Source organism: Podarcis muralis, chromosome 8 (genome assembly GCF_964188315.1).
Source record: "Podarcis muralis chromosome 8, rPodMur119.hap1.1, whole genome shotgun sequence".
NCBI classification, from domain to species: Eukaryota; Metazoa; Chordata; class Lepidosauria; order Squamata; family Lacertidae; genus Podarcis; species Podarcis muralis.
Window position 1 is genome coordinate 1,516,131 of NC_135662.1, and position 27,134 is coordinate 1,543,264.

At 49.3% G+C, this 27,134-nt stretch overlaps 1 protein-coding gene across 2 annotated transcripts in view; it reads right to left on the reverse strand.

Annotated features, from left to right (window-relative positions):
• The window catches only part of PPP1R16A (protein phosphatase 1 regulatory subunit 16A), a 50,513-nt gene extending 24,169 nt beyond the window's left edge, over positions 1–26,344 (reverse strand). Inside the window, exons 1-2 of one of the 2 annotated variants that reach the window (XM_028735973.2) lie at positions 26,240–26,344; positions 9,135–10,691 (exon numbers count right to left, since the gene is read on the reverse strand). In XM_028735973.2, the coding sequence (XP_028591806.2) occupies positions 9,135–9,384 (250 nt within the window). In that variant the 5' untranslated portion in view covers positions 9,385–10,691; positions 26,240–26,344. Of the gene's footprint in view, positions 1–9,134; positions 10,692–18,184; positions 18,344–26,239 lie in introns of those variants that run through there. The other variant, XM_028735974.2, reaches the window with a different exon arrangement.
• Between the last annotated feature and the right edge of the window lie 790 nt (positions 26,345–27,134).

The following is a 27,134-nucleotide window of genomic DNA, read 5'->3' on the forward strand; positions in this document are numbered from 1 at the left end:
GAAACCCCGAGGCAGAGGGAAAACACCTATGGAGGCAACAGGAACTGGCCCTGTTTATGCACCACGGGGATGCAGTCAATATTGAGTCCGCCAGGAGGGGTGTTCAGTGGTAGAAAGGGTCGAGTCGATCAAACATAGGGTGGCAAGAGGGGCATTGAAGCAACAATGAGAGCACAAGATGGCACAAGGGAGGGGTTCTATGGACTCAGCAGCCACGCAGCATGAAAACCCCATCAGTCCAGTTCCTCTTTATCAATTGCATCTTAAGGGGAACAAGGGAAAGCTTGGCCTGCTGTCTCAGATGCCTTCAGAGTTTGTCCTGGGCCTCCTTCCAGAATCATCCCACTTAAGTATGACTCACAGAATCACAGAACAGCAGAGTTGGAAGGGCCCCGGGGGCCATCTAGTCCAACCCCTGCAATGCAGGAATCTCAGCTAAATCACACATGCCCAGACTGCATAAGGGCCACTGCAGAGAGGCAGGTCAGTTGGGGTGGGTGTCACCCCTTCGGGGTCATCGTGAGGCTAAAGGTACCCCCACTTTATGTTCATATAGTTGGATTATTATCCAGTAGGAGAAAGTGAGTGGTCCATTATAGGATGGTAATTGGCACTGAGTTTTTTCTCACTGCTCAGAGAAGGAATCTGGTCTGTGAGGTTCCTCTGTGTTGAAACTTAATACCAGTCTATGAGTCTGGACTGGTACAGAGTCAGGCCCTCCCTGGGTGGGTGACAAGGAAGGGGTGCTTATGATGCCTCTTGAGCTGGCTTCTTGCTTCAGAGACAGAAGTGGGGAAATGAGCTGGTTGTAAACGGTGCTTGATGCTGCCAGGGATTCTTCACGAATTAGACATTCCCTTTGCGGCAAGTGGTTGGTTGGGAATGAACTGCGTTATGGGGTTGGCTGATAGGAATGGCTGAGAGAGACTGGTATGTGGGGGTTGGGGGGGCAGGCAAAGTTGTGCTTTGTGAAACAAGAGTGTGGAGAGAGGCTGAGGGTGCAGCCTCTAAACCCATCGGTTTTGCTCAGCCGCTAATGAGTTTTGTAACATGTGATTTCCTTTCAGGCATTTAAGAGGATGTTTTGTTTTGTTCCTAATCAGGCCGCTTTACAACATGGACTTTCATTGCATTTTGGCATTCGGTTTTCATTTGCAATATCTTTTAATGCTGTAGCTGTGATGTTTTAAGGCATCCTTTATCTGTTTAAAGATATTGTTTCTCTAAATAACTTTTAATGCTGTTTTTGTGGATTTGCGACTCAACGTCGTGAGAGTTTGCAGAAGTGATGGTATGAAGGATCCCATTGTTCTTGCTGGCTGAGCAGGACTAGATCTCTTTCGGGTGAACACAGGAGGACAGGCTTCTTCGTGGGAAGAGAACAGCTCAGAAAGGCAACCAATTGCCTAGGGTGGTGGGCTCTCCCTGGCTGAGGGTCTTCAAGCAGAGACAGGACAAACCATCTCTTGGGGATGCTGATGCTCTGGATTTCTTGCTAAGGGTGGGGAAGGGGATGCGCTAGATGGCCAGCCTTGATGCCGAAATCCAGCATAACCTGAGCTCTGCGAGTGAAGCGTTCTCCCGATTGAAATGCAGTGTGTTTGAGGACTGGGACATTCGCAGGGAAACCAAAATGCTTGTTTACAAAGCTATTGTACTGCCAACCTTACTGTATGCTTGTGAAACATGGACCACTTATAAACTCCAGCTCCAGCTCCTCGAAAGATTCCATCAATGGTGTCTCCGAAAAATTTTACACATCACTTGGGAAGACAGGCGAACTAATATCAGTGTACTGGGAGAAGAAAAGATCACCAGTGTTGAAGCAATGATTCTTCAACATCAACTTCGTTGGACTGGTCATGTTGTGCGGATGCCTGATGATCCTCTTCCAAAGCAACTGTTCTATTCCAAACTCAAAAATGGAAAGCGTAATGCTGGTAGTCAACAAAAGAGATTTAAAGGCTGTCTCAAGGCAAATCTTTAAAAATGTAGTATAAACACGGACAACTGGGAAACACTGGCCTGCGAGCGCTCCAGTTGGAGAACAGCCTTTCCCCAAAGGTGTCATGGGCTTTGAAGACACTCGAACTCTGGATGCAAGGGAGAAACATGCTAAGAGGAAGGCACGCTTGGCAAATCCACACCGTGATCAACTCCCACCCGGAAACCAATGTCCCCACTGTGGAAGGACATGTGGATCCAGAACTGGCCTCCACAGTCACTTACAGACTCACTGTTAAAACTGTGTTTATGGAAGACAATCTTACTTGGCTACAAGGGATCACCAAAGAAGAAGATGAAGAAGAAGACAAGATCTCCCTCAATTCTACGATGCCACAACTGAACTGCCTGCTCTTTCCCCCTCCCTATATCTGGCACTACTAGACAGCTAGGAAGCCCACACTCTGCAGACATAACAAAGAGACATCACTCAGAGGAAATGCATTCCACATGTGCTACTGCTGTTCCTGAAGATGCAGCTTCACTGACTGTAGTTTAGATCGACTGCAGCTGCCTTTCTTATCATAAGACAGGATCGTGATCTGACTTTCTGCCTCTTGCGATTTGGAAGTCACGCATTATCATCCGTTGCAATTTCTCCTGCATTTCCTGTTCTTGCTATGATGATTTAGTTACGGAACTCCAATACCACCTGCGTTCCCAAACACACAAACATTCCCACCTCTGGGGGCATTTTCCTTCCCTGGCGCAGGGGCTCTCCCCTCAAGCCGCCTCCATTAAGGCTCTGCAGCCTCCGTCTCTGGAGTTTTGCCAGGCGAATGCTTCCTTTGGTCTTAACCGGAGCCCTCAACACTCAGCCACCAGCAGGCAGGCAAAACATCAAGTGTGCTTCAGCCTTTAGGAGCCTCTGCCCCTCACAGTGGGGCCCCTAGGGCCACCCCATTGTGCTTCAGGACCACAAGGGAGCAGGACTTCTTCCTCGGCTGCACAGAAGGTCAAGCACACAGCTCCCTTGCAGGAGTTATTACAGCTAAGCCAGAACAGCTTGTTCCTGCCATGGCTCCATGTGTCCACTGTCAACAGACACAGCTCACCCACGTGACACGCTCCCCACAGCCAGCCAGCCCTGCACCTAATGGCCTGTTTTGTACACACTTTTTTTAAAAGCTACCCATCAGCAACCTTCCAGCACCCCCTGTTCTCATCACGCACTGTGTGTGCTTTCCTGCATTTGGTAAATGCCACTCATGTCTGCGAGAGACCATCAACCCTGCTTCAAAACAACGGACCTGGTTGCCAGTTCGTTCCGGGGTTCCAATTCAATGTGCTGACTCAGGGCCCAAACACCTGAAAAGACAGCTTCATCTCTGCTGCTGAGATCAGCAGAGGGGACCCAGTTAGCAGCAAGATGGACCAATGGCATCTGGCTGCAGAAGGTGCCTATCAATTCTCGACTAAAGTGCGCCAGAGGGGGACCAACTCTCCGTCTTCCGTGGTGACACCTAGCCCAATCTAGCCACTCGGTGGCAAACGTGGTTTTCTCCCACTTCTCTCTCCCAGCAAAGCACAGGGTCCAGAGGCAGAGCGACCCCCGTGGTTGCGCAAGCAAGAGGCAGAGATGCAGGTGGCTCGTTCTGGCCTCCTCCTTACAAACCCAGGGACAGAAATGCCCATGTTGTGCTTTAAAGCTAGACGCGCTTCCCCACAAGCCGCAGCCAGTGGCGCCCTCCACATTCCACACATTCCCCAAGTCCTAAGCTCAGCCGCCTGACCACAGCAGGTCCCTGCTGGGGAGGGGTAGTGCAACATATGCTGCAGAAGGTGGTGATCCCGACATCCTGGATTAATGCTTTAGGAGCATTTCATGGGGGGTGGGAGAGAGACACAAGTACATGCCACTGTTGTCAGTTTCAGGGCATTAAAAGAGAAATAGATGGGTTCTTAGATGGAGATGTCGTTGGCTCAGCAACTGTAGGAGACACAGAGCCCAGAGGCAAAAGGCACGGCCTGGACAGAGTGTGGGTGGTCTGGTCTGGGCCAGGGGCCAGGAGACTCCCTGATCTGCATTCTGCCGGGCGCTCCAAGTGCTAAGGGTCAGCCAGGTGAAAGGGTCAGCGCCAGAGGAGGGGTCATGGCTGCAGAGGCCAAAAGCTCTGTCCTCCAGGACCGTAATGCTGGCAGCCTTCCCTGAAGCCACACGTAATTATCGGCTCCATTCTTCCACCGGCAGCCAAAGTACACTCTGAGCAGATCCAGCTGTTTAAAATTATTTCTATTTTCGGCTCATCCGCCTTTTCATTCAAGGATCACATTTTGTCATTAGCTACCCTAAGAAGAGAGGAAGAGTCAGAGGCCGAGAGCGAATCGTAAAAACCCGGCAAGCTCCTTGGCCTGCCCCTCTGCCGCGGGAGGGAGTCGAGGGGGAGCCACTAAACACAGAGAAGGGAGAAGCCGCAGCAGAGACAGACTTCGCCTCGGCACCACAGAGCAGAGCGTGGTGGCAGCTGACCGCTGCATACTGGGCTTGCATTTTCTTGCTCTTGCAGCCCTGAATTAAAGGGTGGGGGTGGGGGGAGAAGAGATCTGCAGATTTAACTTTTACCAAAGTTGCGCCGTTGGCTGTGAGGTTGTGCCATTGCTAAATGTGGTCCCTTGCACAGCCAATGCAAGTAAAAGTGAGTCTCTACCCCAAGTAAGGTAAAGGTAAAGGTACCCCTGCCCGTACGGGCCAGTCTTGCCAGACTCTAGGGTTGTGCGCCCATCTCACTTAAGAGGCCGGGGGCCAGCGCTGTCTGGAGACACTTCCGGGTTACGTGGCCAGCGTGACATCGCTGCTCTGGCGAGCCAGAGCCGCACACGAAAACGCCGTTTACCTTCCCGCTAGTAAGCGGTCCCTATTTATCTACTTGCACCCGGGGGTGCTTTCGAACTGCTAGGTTGGCAGGTGCTGGGACCGAACAACGGGAGCGCACCCCGCCGCGGGGATTCGAACCGCCGACCTTTTGATCGGCAAGCCCTAGGCGCTGAGGCTTTTACCCACAGCGCCACCCGCGTCCCTGTACCCCAAGTAGCTTACAGTATATATTTACGGCATGGCACAGGGGACTGACTACTAAGTGCCCAAAGCTGCCAAGGCTCAGAAGTCCCAAACTAGAACACTTTTCTTTTCTTTTTTTACTAACAGGAGATCCACATAGCCTAGACGTTCTGTGACCTACCTGAGCTTTCTGAGAGGCTTTCAGTGGCTACTGGTCAGGATGGCTCCACGTTCCCTCCAGGTTCGAAGGCAGCTCCTGCTTGCCTGCCCTGCCTGGGGGCTTCCTGGAGGCATCTGGCTGGAAGCAGGATACCCGACTAGGATGGCTTTTGGCCTGATCCAGCAGAGATGCTCACATATTTAAGCCTCACTGAGCTCAGTGTGGTTCTCATCCTGCTGATTCATTCATTAGGAGCTCAAATGTTTGAAAAGTAAACCATGCGTAGGCAAACTAAGGCCCAGGGGCCGGATCCGACCCAATCGCCTTCTCAATCCGGCCCATGGACGGTCCGGGGAATCAGCGTGTTTTTACATGAGAAGAATGTGTCCTTTTATTTAAAATGCATCTCTGGGTTATTTGTGGGGCATAGGAATTCGTTCATTCCCCCCCCCCTCATAAAAATGTAGTCCGGCCCCCCACAAGGTCCTTTGCGTGCAGAAGGTCCTGGGCCTAATCCATGGCATTTCCTGAGATGAGCCTGATGGATCAGGGCAGTGGCCCATCTAGTCCAGCCATCTGCTCTCAGTGGCCAACCAGAAGCCTGGTAACATCCCAAAATCTTGGAGAGCTGCAGCTCATCCTGGGACTTGATGGAACAACGGTCAGACTCTGGCTAAGGGACTTGTATGTTTTCTTGCTAGGGTCTTTAACAGGCCTTTTATGTACATGTCTTTAACATCTGTACCATCGGATCCTCTGGGCTGGGGAAGACGGAAGAATAAAACGAAAAGCCTCTCGCTTGCGACTGCAGAAGACTTGCTTCCTCGTGGAAGCCTTTCAAATATGTGAAAACTGCAATTTTGTCTCTGCTTGACCCCTCTTCCTGCAAAGCTCCACTTGTCACATTTCTCTAAACCTCCCTCAAATGTTACTGAGAGGGGAGGGGGGAGCCTCATGGACGGGCACAGCCAGGATACGGCCTACCCACCTCGTAGGCCACTGAATGGGAAGGGGGGCATGGCAGAAAGAGGAAACTGGCAGTGCCAACCGGGTCTGGCTTCTAGTTTCTGCAACACGCCAGCAAGTCTTATACAAGTAAGGCAGCAAGCTTGGGAAGAAAGGCAGTGGAGTGGGGTGGGTTTTTTGGGGGGGGCAGGTCATTCAGTGGATAAAGATGCCACTGAATAACCCAGGAAGATTCCACTTCCTGGGAGAGCTGGGCAGCTTCAGCTGGTCAACTAACCATTATGCTTTTAAAAATGTCAAACACCTCTGTTGCTCTCCACTGAAGCCCCTCCAGCGACACTTAAATCTTCCTTAAAATACGACGTTTGGGGCAAATCATGGGCAGCCACAACTAGATGCATTGGGCAACTCTATCCCCAGAAGCAGCCGATCCTATGAAAGGCTTTCTGAGCATCAGAGAACTTACTCTGAGTGTATCTTGGCAATTGTTTCATGGCAATCTTTATTTTCAAAGGATGCTTCCAAGGAGGTGTGATTTGCATGCGGTGAGACAGGCCTACGCGCACTTCCAGGGTTTGCACACAGAACAAAGAGCATTAAAAGGACCCGAAACTCCTGCAGCCTTTAACTCCCTTGTTGCACAATCTTCTATTGTCAGTTGCTGAGAGAACTTAGTATCTTACGGGGTGGCAAACAAATGTTGCTCATTAAAAACTGGCTTCTTGGATTAGTAGAGCTTCTGATATGCTATGAACCTGCACCCCCACAGCATCACTTGTCAAGGGTGGCCCCACCAGGGTGCTTGAGGCTGGGGGGCAATAAGCCCTTGGCTGAATCTCATTATTATTATTTCCCCTAGATCTTTTCTTAGCATCCAAAGGCTCTTTCATTGCACCTTGCAGATACTGCTTTCCTTGTTGATTCCCCTCAAAGCCAGGCTAGAGCACACAAGCGACCAAAGCAGAAATATGTCTAGAAGTGTTTATGAAGCAACCAGCTTCAGTCGGCTCTGATGCTGAACTGAAATTCCAAGCAAGTTTCATGGAGCTTCCTCCCTAGCAAGCAGGCTTGGATCACAGCCCTAGCATTTTTCGTTCACCTTTTTAATCACTGGGATTGAAATGGTTTGAAATTTGATTTCTATTTTTTTGTTGTTGTTACATTTCTATGCTGCACTATTCCATTCCTCACTGTAGCATCACAACAACCCTGCGAGAGAAGCCAGGCTGACCGGATGATTTGCCCAAGGCCATCACACAGTGACCTTCACAGCAAAGGGAGGGTTTCCTGCAGAACTGAGTGGTAGCAACCTTTCGGACTAACCCCGCAATCCTGTGCATGTCTACGTGGAAGTAATCCCACTGAGCTGAGAGGGCCTTGTTCCTTAGGATTGCAGCCACAGACTGGAATCTCCGCTCCCTTATCTGGAAGTCTGCCCCTCTGGGCACACACAGGAATGTGCTCTACGAGTTCTGTGAAATTCACATGTTTACATGTTCGAGTCAACAATGGCCACCACACTGGAATTACTACTGAGACGAGTGTGGAATTCTGAAAGAACAACTATCCTCCTTCTCACTTTGAGAGGGGCGGAATCATATGGCCAAGGCTTGCAAGGGGAAGTAAAGGAACGGAGAAATTAGAGACTCAAAGACTGAAGTAAAGGAAAGAGGGAAATCGAGGACCATCGGGATGGGGCCTTTGGGAATGAAGGGAGGACCATAATGATACTGCTACGTAGGATTATAGAACTATAGGGTTGGAAGGGAGCCTCTGGGGTTATCTAGTCTAGTCCAACCCCCTGCAATGCAGGAATCTCAGCTAAAGCATCCATGATGGACAGCCGTCCAACCTCTGCTTAAAAACCTCCAAGGAAGCAGAGTCCACCACCTTCCCAGGGAGTCCCTTCCACCGTCAAACAGCCCTTACAATGACAGATGGCCATATTTGCATTTCTGCAGCTATAACTGGACACACAGTGCTCCTAACCAAAGACAGAAAAGCTTACAACAACTTGGGTCTTTGTTGTTTGCACGTTGCTATAGCAGAATAAAGTTCTCTGAGACATAACTCCTTATGGCTTGCCAGAATCCTCATTTTCCTTAGGTTTTCTAGGTCTTGTGGCAAGAGGGCTGGGAGGAAAACATGGGAAACCAGCCACATTTCCCAGATTCATTATGCTTTCAACTTTCATGATTCCCAGACCAATATGCCAAGTTGGGGAAGGCTGACTAAGAGACTGAAATATGGTAACAGTACCACCTCTTCTGCCTTGGTCAGACCCCACCTGGAGTCCTTTGTCCAGTTCTGGGCACCACAGCCTAAGACAGATGTTCAACAAGCTGGAACATGTGTAGAGGAGGTTCTGGAAACCAAGCCTCAAGAGGAACTGTTGAGGGAGTTGGGAATGTTCGGCCTTGAGAAGAGAAGGCTGGGAGGTGATAGAAAAGCCATCTTCAAATATCTGAAGGGCTGTCACACGCAAGACGGCGCAAGCTGATTTTCTGAGGCTCCGGAGCAGGCATCCCCAAACTTGGCCCTCCAGATGTTTTGGGACTACAACTCCCATCATCCCTAGCTAACAGGACCAGTGGTCAGGGATGCTGGGAATTGTAGTCCCAAAACAGCTGGAGGGCCAAGTTTGGGGGTGCCTGCTCTGGAGGGTAGGACCCAAACCAATGGATTCAAACGACAAGAAAAAAGTTTCCGACTTAACATCAGGAAGAACTTTCTGAAAGTAACAGATGTTCAAGAGTGGAACGGACTCCCTCCGAAGGTTGTGGACTCTCTTTCATTGGGGATTTTAAAGCAGAGGTGGGATGGCCATCTGCAGGAGGGGTTGGACTAGATGACCCTCAGGCTCCCTTCCGACTCACCAATTTCATGACTCTCCGATTCCCCAGCCCTGCTGCCTGAGATGGCTGCAGCGCCTGGGCACCATGGGAACCAGGAGTTCTGCCACAAAGCTATATCCCCTCCCCACTGCCACTGGGCTCCAGCTCCTACCTTCTTCCACGTCGTTGCGGCACGCGGCCTCCAGCAGCCGGATGTTCTCGGGGAACAGCACCCGCCTCTCCTTGCTGCTGCCCTTCTTCTTCTTCTCCGCTCTGGTCTTCTTGCCCTGCACGTCCTTCTCAAACTGCGCCCACTTCTTCAGCTGCTGCGTGCGGCGCTTCTGGGCGTGCTTCAGCCGCTCCTGAGTGCCCATCCGGCCCACCGCAGACATCTCGGCCAGCAGCTCCAAATGCTCCGCCATGGCTGACCAGGGGCAAGTCGCTGCTCTACTTCCGCAGTCAGGGATGCCTCAGAAGCATCTGGAACAGTTCCACGTGGGGTGGGGAGGAAGGGGGCTTTAAGGAGCCCCCTTCAAGCATCACCAGCAAGGCTTCCAAAGAGCTCAGCCCAAAAGCAACGGCTTCTTACTGCTGCGCTCTGACCAGTTGCCAAGACTGTGACATCCCTGCTGGCAAAGGGAGAGTGTCCTCCATGGCTGACCCACCTGTTGGATGGGCAAAGTGGCCCTCAAAACCTGAAGCTGAGAAGTTGGAAGCCTCTCACCAGCAGGGTATCCATGCAAGTTATCTAATAACAAAAGCACGTAGTGAACTGGGTGCTGGATTCACAAAGCTGGAAGAAAGAGCAGCCCTTTGCGAGACACTGTCAAGGGGTCTTAATGATGCTTGGGAGATATTTTCACCACCTAAACAGCTAAGGAAGCAGGGGCCAAACCTGGAGCCTGCGGGGAGGCATTCTGAGCCCTGTTCCAAGATCCATCCCCAATAATGCGGCTAGCTCCAATCAAAGCGCAGTGCGGATCATCTCTCCATTGAGAATAAAAGCAAAGCACAAATCCCTCCACCGTTGGTCTTTACTGGCAGCTTCCAAACGGCAGCCTCTGTCCCTCTCCAGTCCAGAGTGCAGCAAGCTTGTTTCCAGGTGCACACCTGATGGTCATTACTACCGCTCAGGCTCTGATAGGAGCCTCATTACCCAGATAGCACACAGCCGGCTGTCTCCTCTGCTGACAAAGCGAAGGCCTCAGACTCTGGGGGCAAAGGGAGGCAGGTCTCTGCAGGCTGCCAACCCGTTCCAAGGCACACGGGAGTACCTGTGAGAGCTGCCCGTGACTGTGCTTCCCAGCCACCACCCCAGGGCACAGCTCAAAACCGCCCCACAGATTCTGCTTCAATTCCAGCGACCCCCAAGACGTCTCCAAAACCCCAGGCAGTTCTGTTCTTGCAGCTGTTTCGGAACAAGATCCTGTCTTGGCTGCTCAACCTCTTCCACGTGTTGCTGCGCAAACCTCCTTCGAAAGGAAAGCGGAGATGCTGGAGAGGCAGCGCGGAGGGTCCCTGTTTCCTGTTCTCGCTCCCAGCAATTTGTCTTGCCGCTGCCTCCAAACCTTCAGCTCTCCCCCTCTCGCTCTCTCCAGCTACTCAGGAGCTCAGCTGAAGGAACCGGCTGGCAGGGGTGAGCCCTGCTCCTCGATGGAGACTCCGCCCTCCGACAGCCTGCCACTCGGGCACTGGGCTGAGCTTCCAGCCAAGCACGCTCCCGGGAGTCCTGCAACAGAGGAGGAAGAAGGAAGCCAATCAGAAAGAGGCATGCGGGCGACAGAGCAAAGAGGTGCCCAGCTCACCCTGCCGCTTCCCACCTCACACGGCGCTGGCGCTGCCCTGCCTTAATCCAGGATTAACCTACAATCAAAGTTTAAGCAAATTACTTGGGGTTTTGGCACTGGCCGCTCAAAGCCTCTTTCTCTTCTCTCCCTCTGCCTGCCCCGCCTCAGCAAAGCCTCTTGCATTCAGCAACTTCTCTCCCCCCTCTTTTCTGCCACCTGCAACCTAGCAGAGTTGTCTTCCTTCCCAGAACCCCCAAAAAATCCTCATCGGGGAGCAACGCAACAGACTGGCCCTGGGATGCACAACGACGACACCCCCCAGCACTGGGCAAACAAAGCAGGAAGGAATAGAGCAGGAAGAAATAGACTTATGAAACCAGGTAAATAGAGCAGGAAGATAAATAAATAGAGCAGGAAGGAATAAACCTATGAGACCAGGGTTCAAATCTCTACTAAGCCATAAAGCTCACTGGGTGACCTTGGGCCACTCCCTGCCTCTCGGCATAACCTACCCTGCAGGGCTGTTGTGGGGAAGAGATTAATAGTAATTATTATTATTATTATTATTATTATTATTATTATTATTAATTTATACCCCGCCCATCTGGCTGGGTTTCCCCAGCCACTCTGGGTGGCTTCCAACACAATATTAAAATATAATAAAACATTAAAAGCTTCCCTAAACAGGGCTGCCTTCAGATGTCTTCTAAAAGTCTGGTAGTTGCTGTTGTCTTTGACATCTGATGGGAGGGCGTTCCACAGGGCGGGTGCCACCACTGAGAAGGCCCTCTGCCTGGTTCCCTGTAACTTGGCTTCTCGCAGTGAGGGAACCACCAGAAGGCCCTCGGAGCTGGACCTCAGTGTCCGGGCTGAACGGTGGGGGTGGACATGCTCCTTCAGGTCTACTGGACTGAGGCCGTTTAAATGCATGCCGCCTTGAGCAACTTGGGGATAAGTGCAATAAATATGCAATAGTAAAACAAATGAAAAACATGGTTGCCTTCCGGAAGAATAGAGGCCAGGGAATGTCCCCTGCTTCCCTTGGCAAATGTAAATGTGCTTTAAATGAGGCCTCCTGTCACCCGTATCAGCTAAGCAGAGGGAGGGGAGAAGCAGAGGAAGAAAAGGCCGCCTGCCTTGCACTTTGCACCCAGGGGCTGAAGCAGGAGAACTTCCCTCCAATCCATTACCCACGGATAAAAAGCAATATCCACGTCTAAAGTTCTTGGAGCCCTTATCTTGTTATCTCCCACGACAAGGCCAGCACAACCGTTTAGGTGCTGCAGGACAGGTAGGAGAAGGAGCCCAGGGGGGCTGGAGGTCAGCGGGTGACGTACGCTAACCTTGCTCAGCGTCCTGTGTGATAGGAATTTTGAAGTCTTAGATATCACCTGCTAGCTGCAGAGTTCTCTGGACCTCTCCATAAGTAGCAACTGAATCACGCAATATAATCGTCAGCAAATGTTTATGGGAGAGAAGCTGCAAAGCAGCGAATTGCATCCCTGGAACTGTCAGAATGCGTTGGGCGGACAGGGAAGACGGAAGGATCCTGTACTGTTTTGTGCTTTCGTGATAACTCAGCTGGTTAGAGCGCAGTTCTGATAATGCCATGGTTGCAGCTGACACTTCCCCTTCCACTGTCAAACAGCTCTTATTATGGTTGGGGTATTTAAACATCACCCAGTAGCCAGTGAAGTGTGATTGTAACTTGGTACGCTGCTGTTGAAATTTGTGTAGTGGTCGCTTTTATTTCATTCTGCAATTCTGAATTACTTCCTTGCCCCCTTTTGTTACTTACTTCTTTTTTCAGGGTCTATATGCTTTTGTATGTAATAAAAATTCAATTTTGAAAAAAGAAGGCTACAAACAAGGAAGCTCACTGACCTGAGTCCATTCCAACTCTACGGTTCTATAAGGAGTTAAAAAAAAAAATCTTTTACAAGTGTTCCTTTTCTCCTAGTACCAAAGGTTCTGAGACAGTGTAATTAATTTCCATATAGGATTTTATTTGCAATGTGATCTCCTTGCCTAGCCTGAAATTGAGGAAGAAGCCTTTGCAGGTGCACAATCGCTTCTGGTTTAGCAACACACAGGTGCTCCGCTGGTTATATAACAAGACTAGCAGTGGCAAAAAAATATTGCGCCACTCGCGTTTATCCCCCGCCATCAGGCCAGTCCGTCAACAAATCTGCTTCCCAGAATGCGGCATCCCAACCACATGCAACGCCTGAGCAGCCACGTAAACTGCCTGGGGGGAGGAATGCAGGAACTCCCCAGAGTCTTCCCAGAATAAGGAATGCAAAGAATGTGGCGTCAGGCCTGGGAGCAATTCATCAGGCAAGGCTTCCACCATGCAACTTTCACTCAAGGACATCCAAACAAAGGCAGAAGCATTGCTCAACTAAGACTGGTCCTCTGCAGGGGAGGCTCTGCCACCAGCATCTTCTCTCCTAGGAAGAATCACAGAATCTTCGAGTGGAAGGGTCTGTGAGGGTCATCTAGTCCAACCCCCAGCAATGCAGGAATCTCAGCTAAAGCATCCATGACAGCTGGCCTTCCAACCTAGACAGCATCTTAAAAAGCAGAGACATCGCCTTGCCGACAGAGGTCCGTCTAGTTCAAGCTATGGTTTTCCCAGTAGCGATGTATGGAAGCGAGAGCTGGACCATCAAGAAGGCTGATCGCCAAAGAATTGATGCTTTTGAATTCTGGTGCTGGAGGAGACTCTGGAGAGTCCCATGGACTGCAAGAAGATCAAACCTCTCCATTCTGAAGGAAATCAGCCCTGAGTGCTCACTGGAAGGACTGGTCCTGAAGCTGAGGCTCCAAGACTTTGGCCACCTCATAAGAAAAGAAGACTCCCTGGAAAATACCCTGATGTTGGGAAAGATGGAGGGCCCAAGGAGAAGGGGACGACAAAGGATGAGATGGTAGGACAGTGTTCTCAAAGCGACCAGCATGAGTTTGACCAAACTGCAGGAGGCAGTGGAAGACAGGAGGGCCTGGCGTGCTCTGGTCCATGGGGTCACGAAGAGGCGGACATGACTAAACGACTAAACAACAACAACATCTTGGTTGCCCTCCTCTGCACACCTTCCAACTTGCCAACATCCTTCTTAAACTGTGGTCCCAGAACTGGACACAGGGTTCCAGGTGTGGTCTGAGCAAGCCCTACAGCAGTTCTCGGCATGCACTACACCCCACCACTCGAGAGACAGACAGACCATTTTGCAACGCAAGCGGCTATGGCCTCCCCTGCACACAAAGGACTAGGCTGGATTTGTCCCCATGAACCTGCCCGTCTTCCTGAAGGAGACAAAGAGTTCCCTCCCCGCCCGCTCCAGAGATAGCTGGTGGGCACTTCCTCCTCTGCACTGTCATTTACTCATCAACACTAATCACTAAGCAGAGAGCACTTTTATTACCAGGTCTAATAAAACCGCCTATCTCGTAAAAACCTAATTCAGGCTTCCTCAAACTCGGCCCTCCAGATGTTTTTGGCCTACAAATCCCATGTTCCCTAGCTAGCAGGACCAGTGGTCAGGGATGATGGGAATTGCAGTCTCAAAACATCTGGAGGGCTTTATTTGAGGAAGCCTGACCTAACTGGTTACACAATAAAGACTTGACCTGAACCAAACAAAACCGGCAGCTTCACACGGAGTTCACATTTGCCCCACCCACAGCAAAGATTCACTCTCTCGACAGCTCAGCTCCTCCACAGATGCATCTTCAAGACTGGCTGCTGTCAAAAAAAACCCCAAACCTGTCCCTTCTCCTTGGGCAGTTACCTGGTCAAAGTTATTTCTGGTGGGGGAAATGTTGTGCTCCTTCTGGGATAGTCTGTCCACCTTTGGTCACCACCATGCTCTCAGCTCTCACCTGTGGTTCCCAGAAGCTGTCAGCAGGCGACAGCAGCCACACACTGGGAAACGGCTTCAACTGGCTGGCTAGACCAGGTGAGAGTAGCCGATGGGTCTCAAACCTTGTATGAGTTAGGGATTTCTGCTGTGAGCAAAGACAGGTTCTGACGGATTGAGCGGACAAGATCAACAGCGGGTCCAATGGTCAAGAAGGCGGTTTCTGTACCTGCTTAGAGGGAAATGGAGGGGGCGGCAGGTGGGGTTTGTTAACCTGGGAAGGCAGCCCATCCTGGAGATGGAAAACTCTGGTGATAAACCTCCACCGTCTTGCACCTATACTCATTTATGAGAAAGGCTTTGGGAATAATCCCCGAGGAACCATCTGTACCCGTTGCCTTGCAGAACATCTCTGGGAGAAAAGAACACTAAGGAAGAATGCCTACACAAATTTGGAGTGGAGCTCCTAAAACAGTTGAGTGGCGCCTTGTACACCTCCTTCCAGAAACTCCTGCAGCCAAGCTGGTGCCAAACATCTTGCTCTGATTTCCTTTGGACCACATCAGTGAGGCCGAGAGGGGGGTCTTGTCGTCTAGGCAGCCCAGGACCTCCAGACACACTGCCCAGGGTTGAGCCCCGGCAAGGCCATTTTGGTGCTGGAAATGCAGCAAAATCAATGTGGGAGGCAGCAGTTATAGAACCAGGCATGTCCAAAGTCCATTTTGGGGGCCTAATCTGGCCTGCCGGTCGGTTTAATCCGGCTCCTGTGGCAGTTTATTTCCTGGGGTAAAATCCTAAAAAAAAAATCTTTGGTTGGTCCTCTGGTCGGCCCTTCACTTCATCAAATCTGGCCCTTTTTGAAAAAAGTTTGGACACCACTGGCCAAGCCAAGGACAGTCATAAGGAACAGGAGAGCAAAGGGCACCACCCTCAAGCCCCTGGCTTCTGCTCTGTCCTGGAGCAGTTTGCCCAGATGTTAAATTAGCTAAGTGCTGGGCATTCAGGGAGCACCTTTGCCAAACTGGCAACACACAACTGGAGGGCACCACAGAATCACAGACTGTAGAGTTGGAAGGGACCCCACGGGTCATCTAGTCCAACCCCCTGCAAGGCAGGAATCACAAGCTTGGCAAAGGCAGGGCTAGAGCGTCTGGCCAGAAGTGGAGAGACCCGGGTTCAAATCTCCACCTACAAAGCTGACCTTAGGCTAGCCGGTCTCAACAGGTTTGATGTGGAAGATAAGACAAGAGGAGAAGTATGCGTGGCACACTGAGCAACTTGGGAGACTACTTTAAAAAAAACCAGCGTGGTTCAGTGAAGCACTAGATTTGGGATCAAATCCAATCTCAGCCATGGGTGGAGAGGAATCCCTGCCACGCCTTGCAGCTTGCAAGAACAAGGTGTCAAGACACTGGCTGCTCAAGGAGCACAGAGTGTGCTGTTCTCATAACCCTTCAAATCACACCCCTGCCTGGCTCTGGGCTGCCATAGCTCTGCAGGAGATCATAGAAAGGAAGGTCATGGGAGCCAGAAGGGCCGAGTGCCCTGCTTACCTACAGAGCACCACGAGCTGATAGGCCCTGCTATGGCAAAGGCAGGAAGGGAGGCAGGTGGGGAACTTGGAGGGAGACAGCATGTCTGAATGGAGAAGATGCAGGTGGAGAAACAAAAGATGAAGAGGTGAAATCAGTTTTGATTAAATGGGCACAAAATAATGTTTGAAGATTGGGAAAGACTGTGGAAAACTGGTTTAAAATTTACAGATTGCTCTTTGTTGAAAGAAAATTACATGAAAACGACGCATAGATGGTATATAACACCAGCGCAGATAGGAAGAATGTATAAAACTGGTTCAAATGTGTGTTGGAAATGTAAGGAAAAAGAAGGGACCTTTTACCATATGTGATGGGATTGTAGCAAAATTTAAAAATTCTGGGAAATGATATGCAATGAGTTGAAGAAAATGTTCCAATTAACATTTGTAAAAAGCCTGAAGCATTTTTGTTAGGGATTGTAGGAAAAGACTTGCCAAGGAAATTGAAAAACATCTTCATGTATGCGACAACGGCGGCAAGAGTCTTAATAGCACAAGGATGGAAGAATGAGGAAATCCCGACTAAAGAACAGTGGCAAGAGAAACTGGTAGATTGTGTGGAATTTGCAAAATTGACACACAAACTACGTGATAAGGACACGTAGATGTGACTTTAAAGAAGAATGGGAACCTTTTACAAAGTACTTAAAGAAACAACAAAATGAACTGGACTCCTTGGCAGGTTTTGAATAAACATTCACAAACCTTTTATTGGTAATATATAGATAGATAAATTAGGGATATTTACAATTTTATAACATGCGGAGAATAGCGTGTGCTGAAAAACCAGAGAGAGGAGCTGAGGGAAGTCTGGGAGGGGGGTGGGTTTTTCTTTTTTGGGGAGGGGGGATGATGTATTTTTGATTAAATGTTATGTTGAATTTCCTAATAAAAAATATTCCAAAAAGAGAGAGAGAGAGAGAGAGAGAGAGAGAGAGAGAGAGAGAAGATTCAGGTGGAAGATAAACGGGACGGGGAATTGACACAGAAAGCCCTCTGTACAGGCTCACCAGAGTCACTTCCTGCAAGATGGGAGAGGGAAACATGCACCTCTGGACATACAGTGGACACAGCCGTCCACCACACACCCAGACAGAGAGGTTTTCTCCCTCTTCTATAGTACTGGAACTCAATTCAGGCCATTCAATGAAGCTGAATCACAGAAGATTCAAGGCAGGTTAAGAGTTAGAAAGCCAGATATATAAACTAGGCCCACACCCTCCAGCCCACCTGAGGGAAGTTTCAACAGGTGGAACATTAGGCAATGCTTCCAGGTGTCAAGATCTGCTGAGCAACCAAGCCCACGGCCCAGTTACGTTCTCCCCTTCACTCAGAGACGGCTTCCAGCCCCACAAATCTAAACTTTAAACTGAGAAGATCAAGAGCAACTCAAACCAGCCAAAGTTAAGGATCCTTGGAATTGCCCCTGAAGGTGTTATGGAAGAGACAGCCTCTCTGGGGGCCCCTAGGTTAAGGGCAGAGGAGCTCTGACGCTTGCAAAGAAGGGTGCAAGGCCTGGCAGGAGGAAACTGGGCGAGAGAGGAGCATGGGAGCAGGCAAGAAAGACGGTGTGCCCATGCGCACAGGCAGGGGACGCACACAGGAGGCCAATCACTCTCCTCTCTAACTTCAGTGACTTAAGAAAACGGCACAGGGAGGCAGGGATTTGGGTGACATCTGTGAGCCTCTATTCAGCTTTTGGGGGGAAATGGCTGGCTTTCTGAGAACTCACTTCTGCCGAAGTGCCTGAAGATTACAAGATCTGAAACAGGAAATGATAATTTTGTTCCTGGATCAACTTCTTTTGATGCGGAGCATTGTGCAGGAGTCTTTTGAGGAGGCGGCAGAGATAAAAGCACAGAGTGTGCTATGCAACAAAAGGCAGGTCAAGCCAAGGTGTCTCTGTCCTCGTCCGTCCCACCCCCCATCCTACAACAACACACCAAGAGCTGCCTATGAACATTCCCAGTAAGTATTTTACCTGCCCCCAGTTGTGCAGGTGGAGGGGTGGTCCGGCTCCTGGTGCTGTTGATCAGACTGAGGGAGCTCTCCCGAGCAGAGCAGGCAGACTCTGGTGAGCCTTTGACGGCTCAGCACCACTTTCTCGCTCCACAGGAGCAGGTGGGTGGCACCCAGCTGCACGGCTGCAGGCTGGAGGGAGTGGCCCCTGGGAACACCAGCCTCCAAACTAGGAATGCAAAGCGTACCTGGAAACAGGAGGCACTCAGCCAAAAAACTAGGCCAGAGTAGGAGGACTGCTGACATATGAAATATTTACACACAGAGAGAGAGAAGCAGAGCAGGAAGCTGTTGCTCAGTGCGACACCTAGCAATTGCCGTGAAGGCTTACAAGACAGTGGTTTACAGAGAGGGCACAGCCGGGCGCTGCCAACCCAGCCGGAAAGAGGCAGGCAGCAGAGCCAAGGAGCTCCGCGGATTCTCTGCAGCGTATAATCAGAAAAAACAAAAGCACTTGAAGAAGGCAGCCCCCAGCAGTACCTTTTTACTGGGGGAAAGGGAATGTCACAATTTACAGAAGCATCTAAAAACCTGGATCCTCTTGAGGTTTTTAGGGGCCTTCCCATGCTTGGAATTTAGTAATAATAATAATAATAATAATAATAATAATAATAATAATAATAATAATAATTTATTATTTGTACCCCGCCCATCTGGCTGGGTTTCCCCAGCCACTCTGGGTGGCTTCCACAGAGACCAAAAATACACTAAAATATCACACATTAAAAACTTCCCTGAATGTCTTCTAAATGGCAGGTGGTTGTTTATCTCTTTGACATCTGATGGGAGGGCGTTCCACAGGGCGGGCGCCACTACCGAGAAGGCTCTCTGCCTGGTTCCCTGTAGTTTTGCTTCTCCCAATGAGGGAACCGCCAGAAGGCCCTTGGCGCTGGACCTCAGCGTCCGGGCAAAATGATGGGGGTGGAGACGCTCCTTCAGGTATACTGGGCCAAGACAACAGCTGTGTTGAGGTGGTGGCTGTGGCGATCGAGTGTCAGGGGTGTGTGAAATGCTGCTGTTCCCCCTGACTCGCCCCGTCTGCTCAGTCGCAGGGGCTCTTGTGGTTTCCAGAAACCAAAATTCAAAAGTGTTGCTGCTGCAAAGCCTGGCTGTCACAGGGCTGTTTGCATGAGTTGGTTGGCTGAGTAGCAGTTACAAGCACCCATAGCCCTGGTCCAGACCAAAGTTCACCTACCCGGCATCCCATTTCCAGGAAGCTCACAAGGCAGGGCATGAAGGCAATAAACAGCACGCTCCTGCTGTTGCCCCACCGACAGCCTTGATGCCTGGGGATGATGGGAGCTGTAGTTCCAAGACGCCTAGAGGGCACAAAGTTGAGGATTACCGGTAAGTTCTGCATTAAGAAGAACCTTTTTTTTTTTTGTCCTTTATCTAGTGCCAGTGTCATTGGGTGACCTCGAGTTCTATTGTTAAGTGAAAGGAAGGGAAAAAATCATCTTTGTTCACCACCTCCTCACCAGGCATGCAAACAGAGCTAGTAAATGGTTGGCCATTTTAGAGAGAGGGTACATTTTCAAAGGCAGAAGGAATGCGGAGCTGTAAGCCGTTCCTGAAAATCACTGCGGAAATTTAAACAACAGACGTAATCTATTTACTTGAATTAGCACCTTCCCTCCTAGACAGAAAGCACCAAGGGGATAACAGCTCTTTTGGAAAAGTTAAAATCTCACTGATTAGCCTTCTTTCCTATAAAACAGCTGACCGTTGGGATTTTCATTTTATAAAAGGGGGGGGGGGTGCTGTTAAGCTCAAGACTCTGCTTCCACCACTCCGATTCCAAGGAATGAAGCAAGATTTAAAATGCTTGCCTCTTTCTCCATGGGGTCTGCATTGCGTGAAGAGTACTAATTTTGCTTCTGGCAGTTAATACAGAACAGATTCTAAAATCTGTAAGACTGATCTAAGACCTTCTTTAAACGTATTTTCACTAAAAGGCAGTTTTGTTGTAATGGTTATTACGGTATGTATTTTTGTGTTTCTATATTGTAAACCGCCCTGTGGTACCTGGATGAAGGGCGGAATAGAAATTTAATTAATTAAATATAACAATAACAACTCCTCGCAAAATAAATAAAGGCCCTAGCCAGAAATAACCTGTGCACCAATCTGTTTCACACATTATGAGCACACCTTAACCAGAAAGCTTAGCTGCTACGGAAATCCAAGTGTGGAATTATTATTCACATTATAATCCTCAATCAGGGTGACAAGCCAAACAACTGAGCACACCCCACTCTCCCTGCACAAGAGGAAGAGATTTAAAGGTCCAAGTTGCGGTTTGAAATAAACCAGAATTTCCTGCTTTGTCCAAAGATGGGAAATTGTGGTTTTGTACAAACCATAGTGAGTTAACAAACCACAAGCTCAACCCACAGTTCCCGGTAATATCTTCAGATGAAATACGAAACTGATTTATTCTGAATTACGATCTGACGTTTTAATGCCATCCCCTTGCGCACAGAGCACAGAAGCATAGAAGCATGAACCGCAGCACAGCACACATTCTTCTCAGGACAAGCAGTGGTTTCCTGCTTGAACACAATCTGTATCTGAATGTCCAAGGGGAGATCATTTATGACTGTAAGCTTGTGTGTAGCTGGTTCATCGTTGTCCCTGCCTTGATATATGTCTTACACAAGAAAACAATTCTTAAATCAAGTGGTGCTCTTGGATTTTTCAGTGCGGGAAAAACTAGGAAAAGGAATGATAAGAGGGCTATCAAGCCCCAAACTAGGTGTAGTAGACGCCTCACCTAGATAGGATAAGGAAAATGGCAAGTAGGCAGGTAAGAGAGAGATTCAGAGAAATCTTTCTTGGAAGGGATTTATAATGTGAATAGCTGTTCATATTACATATAAGCAGAAAACGGGTCTTTCTAGCATCAGCACTTGAAACAGGCACTCAGCAAACCACAGTTTAACTCAACCTATTAAATACTCATTGCTCTTAGCCTTAAAGGAGACACAGATGCAGCCATTTTCTCCTTGCACCAACCAGAGAAAAAAGAGTGCCATGTTAAAAATGAAAGTTGCTTAGAGTTACTTTTGTGAGAAAGACTAACAAATAAAATAAATAACAACAACAACAACAACAACAACAACAACACACACACTCATATATTCCTAGTGGTGGAATATACTTCGAGAATCAATCTTAGCTGAAAAGTAAAAAATAAAAAATAAAATATGCTTTATTTGTTCAAGGTCCCAAAACAGACAAAGAGATTTCTTAAAACACCCACTTGGTCAAAAGATGCATCATTTGCAATTACAGAGAGCTTCTATTTAAGCATGGAGTTCTGTGCAAAGCTAAGCACCTACACACTCTGCCAGCAACAGAAGAGAAGTCAAACAATGATCACCCTTGCTCACCTCTCTTTGCCCAGCCCTGCCAGTAAGTTCTCCTTGCTTGCCAACGTAGCAACAAAGCAATGCCAATTGGTGGTTGCTCTGCAAGTGGGCCCTGCGCTTGCTCGTCCATCGCACACCTGCTGCAGGGCAGACAGACATCAAATAGAGGAGCCACACACATCCTTTCCCTCACTGCCTTCATGCACCTCGGCCCTCGTGCAACACAGCCGCACCTGCTGCATAAGCAGGAACCTTTTCCACCTGTGTTATCACTCCAAGCAATTGCACAAGGCAGTACCAGCATCCTCTGCAATATTGCCACGGCTCCCAAGACATCCTGCCCAGTCTGCGCATCCCTGTCGGTTTTAAGGTAAAGGTAAAGGTACCCCTGCCCGTACGGGCCAGTCGTGTCCGACTCTAGGGTTGCGCGCTCATCTCGCTCAAGAGGCCGGGAGCCAGCGCTGTCCGGAGACACTTCCGGGTCACGTGGCCAGCGTGACTAAGTGGCATCTGGTCAGCCAGCACCAGCGCCGCACACGGAAACGCCGTTTACCTTCCCGCTATAAAGCAGTACCTATTTATCTACTTGCACTTAGGGGTGCTTTCGAACTGCCAGGTGGGCAAGAGCTGGGACCGAACGACGGGAGCTCACCCCGCCACAGGGATTCGAACCGCCGACCTTGCAATCAGCAAGTCCTAGGCACTGAGGTTTTACCCACAGCGCCACCCGCGTCCTGTCCTGTCGGTTTTAGCACCTCCCAAAATATCCATCCTGCAAGCAACTTTTGCTGGGCTGGCCTTCATGACCAAGCACCCCACCATTCACTACCACATAAAGCATAGGTTCCCTTACCATTCCAGGTTACCGTTTAGTGTCTCTAGCTCAGCCCGACAGCAACGCATAGACTCCCCAGAGTTTCATGCAGGAGTTTTTTCCCAGCACTCCCTGGAGACGGCAGGGACTGAACGGGAGAACTTTTGAATGCAAAGCGTGAGCTACAACGACGCTTCCTCTCCGCTTAGCAAAAGCCTGCCTGATCAGGCCAGGGGGGGCATCTCTGGTCCAGTGTCCCACTTCCTCCAGCGTCCGAGCACATGCCTCTGGGAAGCCCACAAGCAAGGCAACAAGGAGGAAGCCCTCTCCCTCCTTCCTCAAGACATGTGCATGGCCGCTACTCAGAGATTTCTAAGGTTTATGGAGGCTCTGTTTGCTGGGCGCCATGAGCCACAGATAGACCCCTCCTCTTCCTCCACACAGGTGTGTGACTCCATTTCAAAGGCAGTCCTCAAAGTTGACCATGTGCTGTGTGAACCAGCCCTCTTTCTCTCCCAGCTGGCCCCATAGGAAGACCCCCAAATACTAATACAGTGGTTCCTTGGTTCTCAAACTTATTCCGTTCCCGAAGTCCGTTCCAAAACCAAAGCTTTCCAAAACCAAGGTGTGCTTTCCCATTGAAAGCAATGCAAAATGGATTAATCCGTTCCAGACTTTTAAAAACAACCCCTGAAACAGCAATTTAATATGAATTTTACTATCTAACGAGACCATTGATCCATAAAATGAAAGCAATAAACAATGTACTGCGGTCACACAATCAATCAATCAGTAGCTGAACTGGGTTCCACACAGTCACAAAAACAAAACAAAACAGAGCCACAAAAACACAAAATAGCAAAACCTGACAGACGTCAGCGTAACAGTCAAAATGCAAATGTGGCACTCCAATTGTCAGTGTAATACTCAAAACGGAAGAGTAACACTCAAATCGGAAGCGTATCACTCAAAACTGAGCACATTCGACTGCCAAAAAAAGTTCACAAACCGGAACACTTCCTTCTGGTTTTGCAGAGTTTGGGTTCCAAGTTGTTTGAGTCCCAAGGCGTTTGAGAACCAAGGGATCACTGTAACAGGAGAGACGGAGAACCTTCTCCTCAGCCACTTCCTCTCCGTAATGAATAATAATAATTATAATTATTCCCAGGGCTCTTTACCAGCCTCCGGCTCCTCTCAGGTGACTCCATTGTGAGAGAGCCAGGGAACGATTCATAATAATATAATAATAATAATTTATTATTTGTACCCCTCCCATCTTCAGAAGGAGCTCCGTGGGCCCCTCTTTTTCTGGGAAAATAGCACTCATGATGATGATTCAAACTTGCATGCCGCCCTATACCCGCAGCTCTCAGTGTAGCTCATGACATAAAAGCACAAAATGCATAATAAAAACGAAAAGTAACCAAACAATTAAACTCCTTAATTAAAACAATTATCAGTAATATCCAAGGCAACATGATGACCAAGTACAACAATGCAATATCTATATGAACTCTTTATATAGTCTATACGGAACATTTAACAATATGAGAAAACAAACAAACAGAAATCTTATGGATCTCTGAAAGTCACTAAATGTGCACTCTTGATGGGTTCTCTTGAAAACATAGAACCAAATAAACATAAGTCTTATAAGTCTCTGAAAGTCTTTGTAGACTATGCCAGTCTCTGAAAAGACCCATTGTTTCTTTCAAGAGAATCCATCAACATATGGTTTCTCATATTGTTCAATGTTCCGTATAGACTATGTTGTTGTTGTTGTTTAGTCATTTAGTCATGTATGACTCTTCGTTGGGTCGTTTAGTCGTGTCCACCTCTTTGTGACCCCCTGGACCAGAGCATGCCAGGCCCGCCTGTCTTCAACTGCCTCCCACAGTTTGGTCAAACTCATGCTGGTAGCTTCGAGAACACAGTCCCACCATCTCGTCCTCTGTCTCCCCTTCTCCTTGTGCCCTCCATCTTTCCCAGCATCAGGGTCTTTTCCAGGGAGTCTTCTCTTCTCATGAGGTGGCCAAAGTACTGGAGCCTCAGCTTCAGGATCTGTCCTTCCAGTGAGCACGCAGGGCTGATTTCCTTCAGAATGGATGCGCTTGATCTCTTTGCAGTCCATGGGACTCTCAAGAGTCTCCTCCAGCACCAGAATTCAAAAGCATCAATTATTTGGGAATCGGCCTTCTTTATGGTCCAGCTCTCACTTCCATACATCACTACTGGGAAAACCATAGCTTTAACTATACGGACCTTTGTTGGCAAGGTGATGTCTCTGCTTTTTAAGATGCTGTCAAAGTTTGTCATCACTTTTCTTCCAAGAAACAGGCATCTTTTAATTTCGTGGCTGCTGTCACCATCTGCAGTGATCATGGAGCCCAAGAAAGTAAAATCTCTCACTGCCTCCATTTCTTCCCCTTCTATTTGCCAGGAGGTGATGGGCCCAGTGGCCATGATCTTCGGGTTTTTGATGTTGAGCTTCAGACCATATTTTGCGCTCTCCTCTTTCACCCTCATTAAAAGGTTCTTTAATTCCTCCTCACTTTCTGCCATCAAGGTTGTGTCATCTGCATATCTGAGATGGTTGATATTTCTTCCGGCAATCTGAATTCCAGCTTGAGTTTACAGTGGGACCTCAGGTTAAGTACTTTATTTGTTCCGGAGGTCCGTACTTAACCTGAAACTGTTCTTAACCTGAAACACCACTTTAGCTAATGGGGCCTCCTGCCGGAGCACAATTTCTGTTCTCATCCTGAAGCAAAGTTCTTAACCTGAAGCACTATTTCTGGGTTAGAGGAGTCTGTAACCTGAAGCGTATGTAACCTGAAGCGTATGTAACCTGAGGTACCACTGTATAAGATTGGGGATGTCCGCCTTACTAGCAGAACATGTGAAAAGGACCATAGGGTCTTAGTACAGTGGTACCTCTGGTTACGTACTTAATTCGTTCCGGAGGTCCGTTCTTAACCTGAAACTGTTGTTAACCTGACGCACCACTTTAGCTAATGGGACCTCCTGCTGCTGCTGCTGCGCCGCCGGAGCACGATTTCTGTTCTCATCCTGAAGCAAAGTTCTTAACCTGAAGCACTATTTCTGGGTTAGCGGAGTCTGTAACCTGAAGCGTATGTAACCTGAGATACCACTGTATAAGATTGGGGACATCTGCCTTACTAGCAGAACATGCGAAAAGGACCATGGGGTCTTAGTACAGTGGTACCTCTGGTTACGTACTTAATTTGTTCTGGAGCTCCGTTCTTAACCTGAAACTGTTCTTAACCTGAAGCACCACTTTAGCTAATGGGGCCTCCCACTGCTGCCGCGCCGCTGCACAATTTCTGTTCTCATCCTGAAGCAAAGTTCTTAACCCGAGGTACTATTTCTGGGTTAGTGGAGTCTGTAAACTGAAGCGTCTGTAACCCGAGGTACCACTGTATATGGACACTGCATTGTTGTACATGGTCATCGTGCTGCCTTGGATATTACTAATAAAAACGAAAAGCAGACCCTCTCGCCTCCATCCTGAGCCCCTTCCCGCCCCTCCACCCAACGCCCCCCACCCACTTTGCTAAGAGGCAAAACTCCCCCCGTTCACCCCCCACCCCGAAATAGAGACCTCGCCTTACTCCCCCCCCCAAAAAAACTGCCCCCTCTCAGGCCACTTGTCCCAATGCCCCCCATGGCCATGTCACGTGACTCATGGGGCTCGGCACCCCCTTTCCGTGGGGGGGGGGAGTGGGCTAGGGGGGAGCTCAGCCTCTCTTTCCCCCCCCCCGGGAGACCCCCGCCCCGCCTCCCGCCGCTTCCCGGTCTCTCGCTCACTCACTCTGCCCCCCCACGGCGCTCCTAAGCCGGGGCTTCCCTCGGGGCTCGCCTCTCCCGCTAGGCCCCAGCGTCGCCACCATGGCAACCGGACACACTTCCGGCCCGGACAGGAAGTAAGGGACCCCCTCCCGGAGGCGGCGCCATCTTGGGTGAGGCAGGAAGGTGGGAAAGCTCGCCGAACGCGAGAGAGACCTCGGCGCCGGAGGATCCGTTGTGGGGAGGGATCGAGTCTGAGCTGGGATCTGGCAGCCCGAGCGTCATCAAGAATGAAAAACCAACAAAACATTTTGCAGTTCATATATATACTGTGTGTGTGTGTGTGTATATATATATATATATATATGCAGGTTTTGGTGTCCTCGGGTGTCTTCCCGTGTAAAAGTTGGGGTGTCTAGGCGACGTTTCGACGAGGTCTCACTCGTCATCTTCAGGCTGGTGCTTTCGGCTTCTTGTTACTGGAACAGAGCAGGATCTCAGTGTTTGAGTTCCTATAAATACTGTTGAGGAGGTGTGGCCTCTAATGTTCTTGGGCAGAGAGGAAGTTCCTAGGCTAGTGTGCCTTTTCTTCTTTTGTTTCTTAATTACTTGAGGGATATCTTGAGTGATTTCTTGAGTTGTATCCTGAGTACCACTTAGGTGGGTCATTAGGTGTGGATTAGTTGCTAAAGCCTTTGTGTCTTGACCTCTTGAACTTTGTGAAGAGTTTTCCTGGGAAGATGGTTGTACTGCATTTTGTTGTGCTCTGGCTTGGCTTCGTGTATAGGGGCGAGCTGTGGTTTTCTGGTCTGTGCCAGCCAGATCTGTGTAGGGATTGCATGGGGGTGCAGCATCCGGAGGTGCCACCATGGTTTGGCTACTGGATGGTATCTGTAATTCATCTGTGGAGAGGGTCTGGG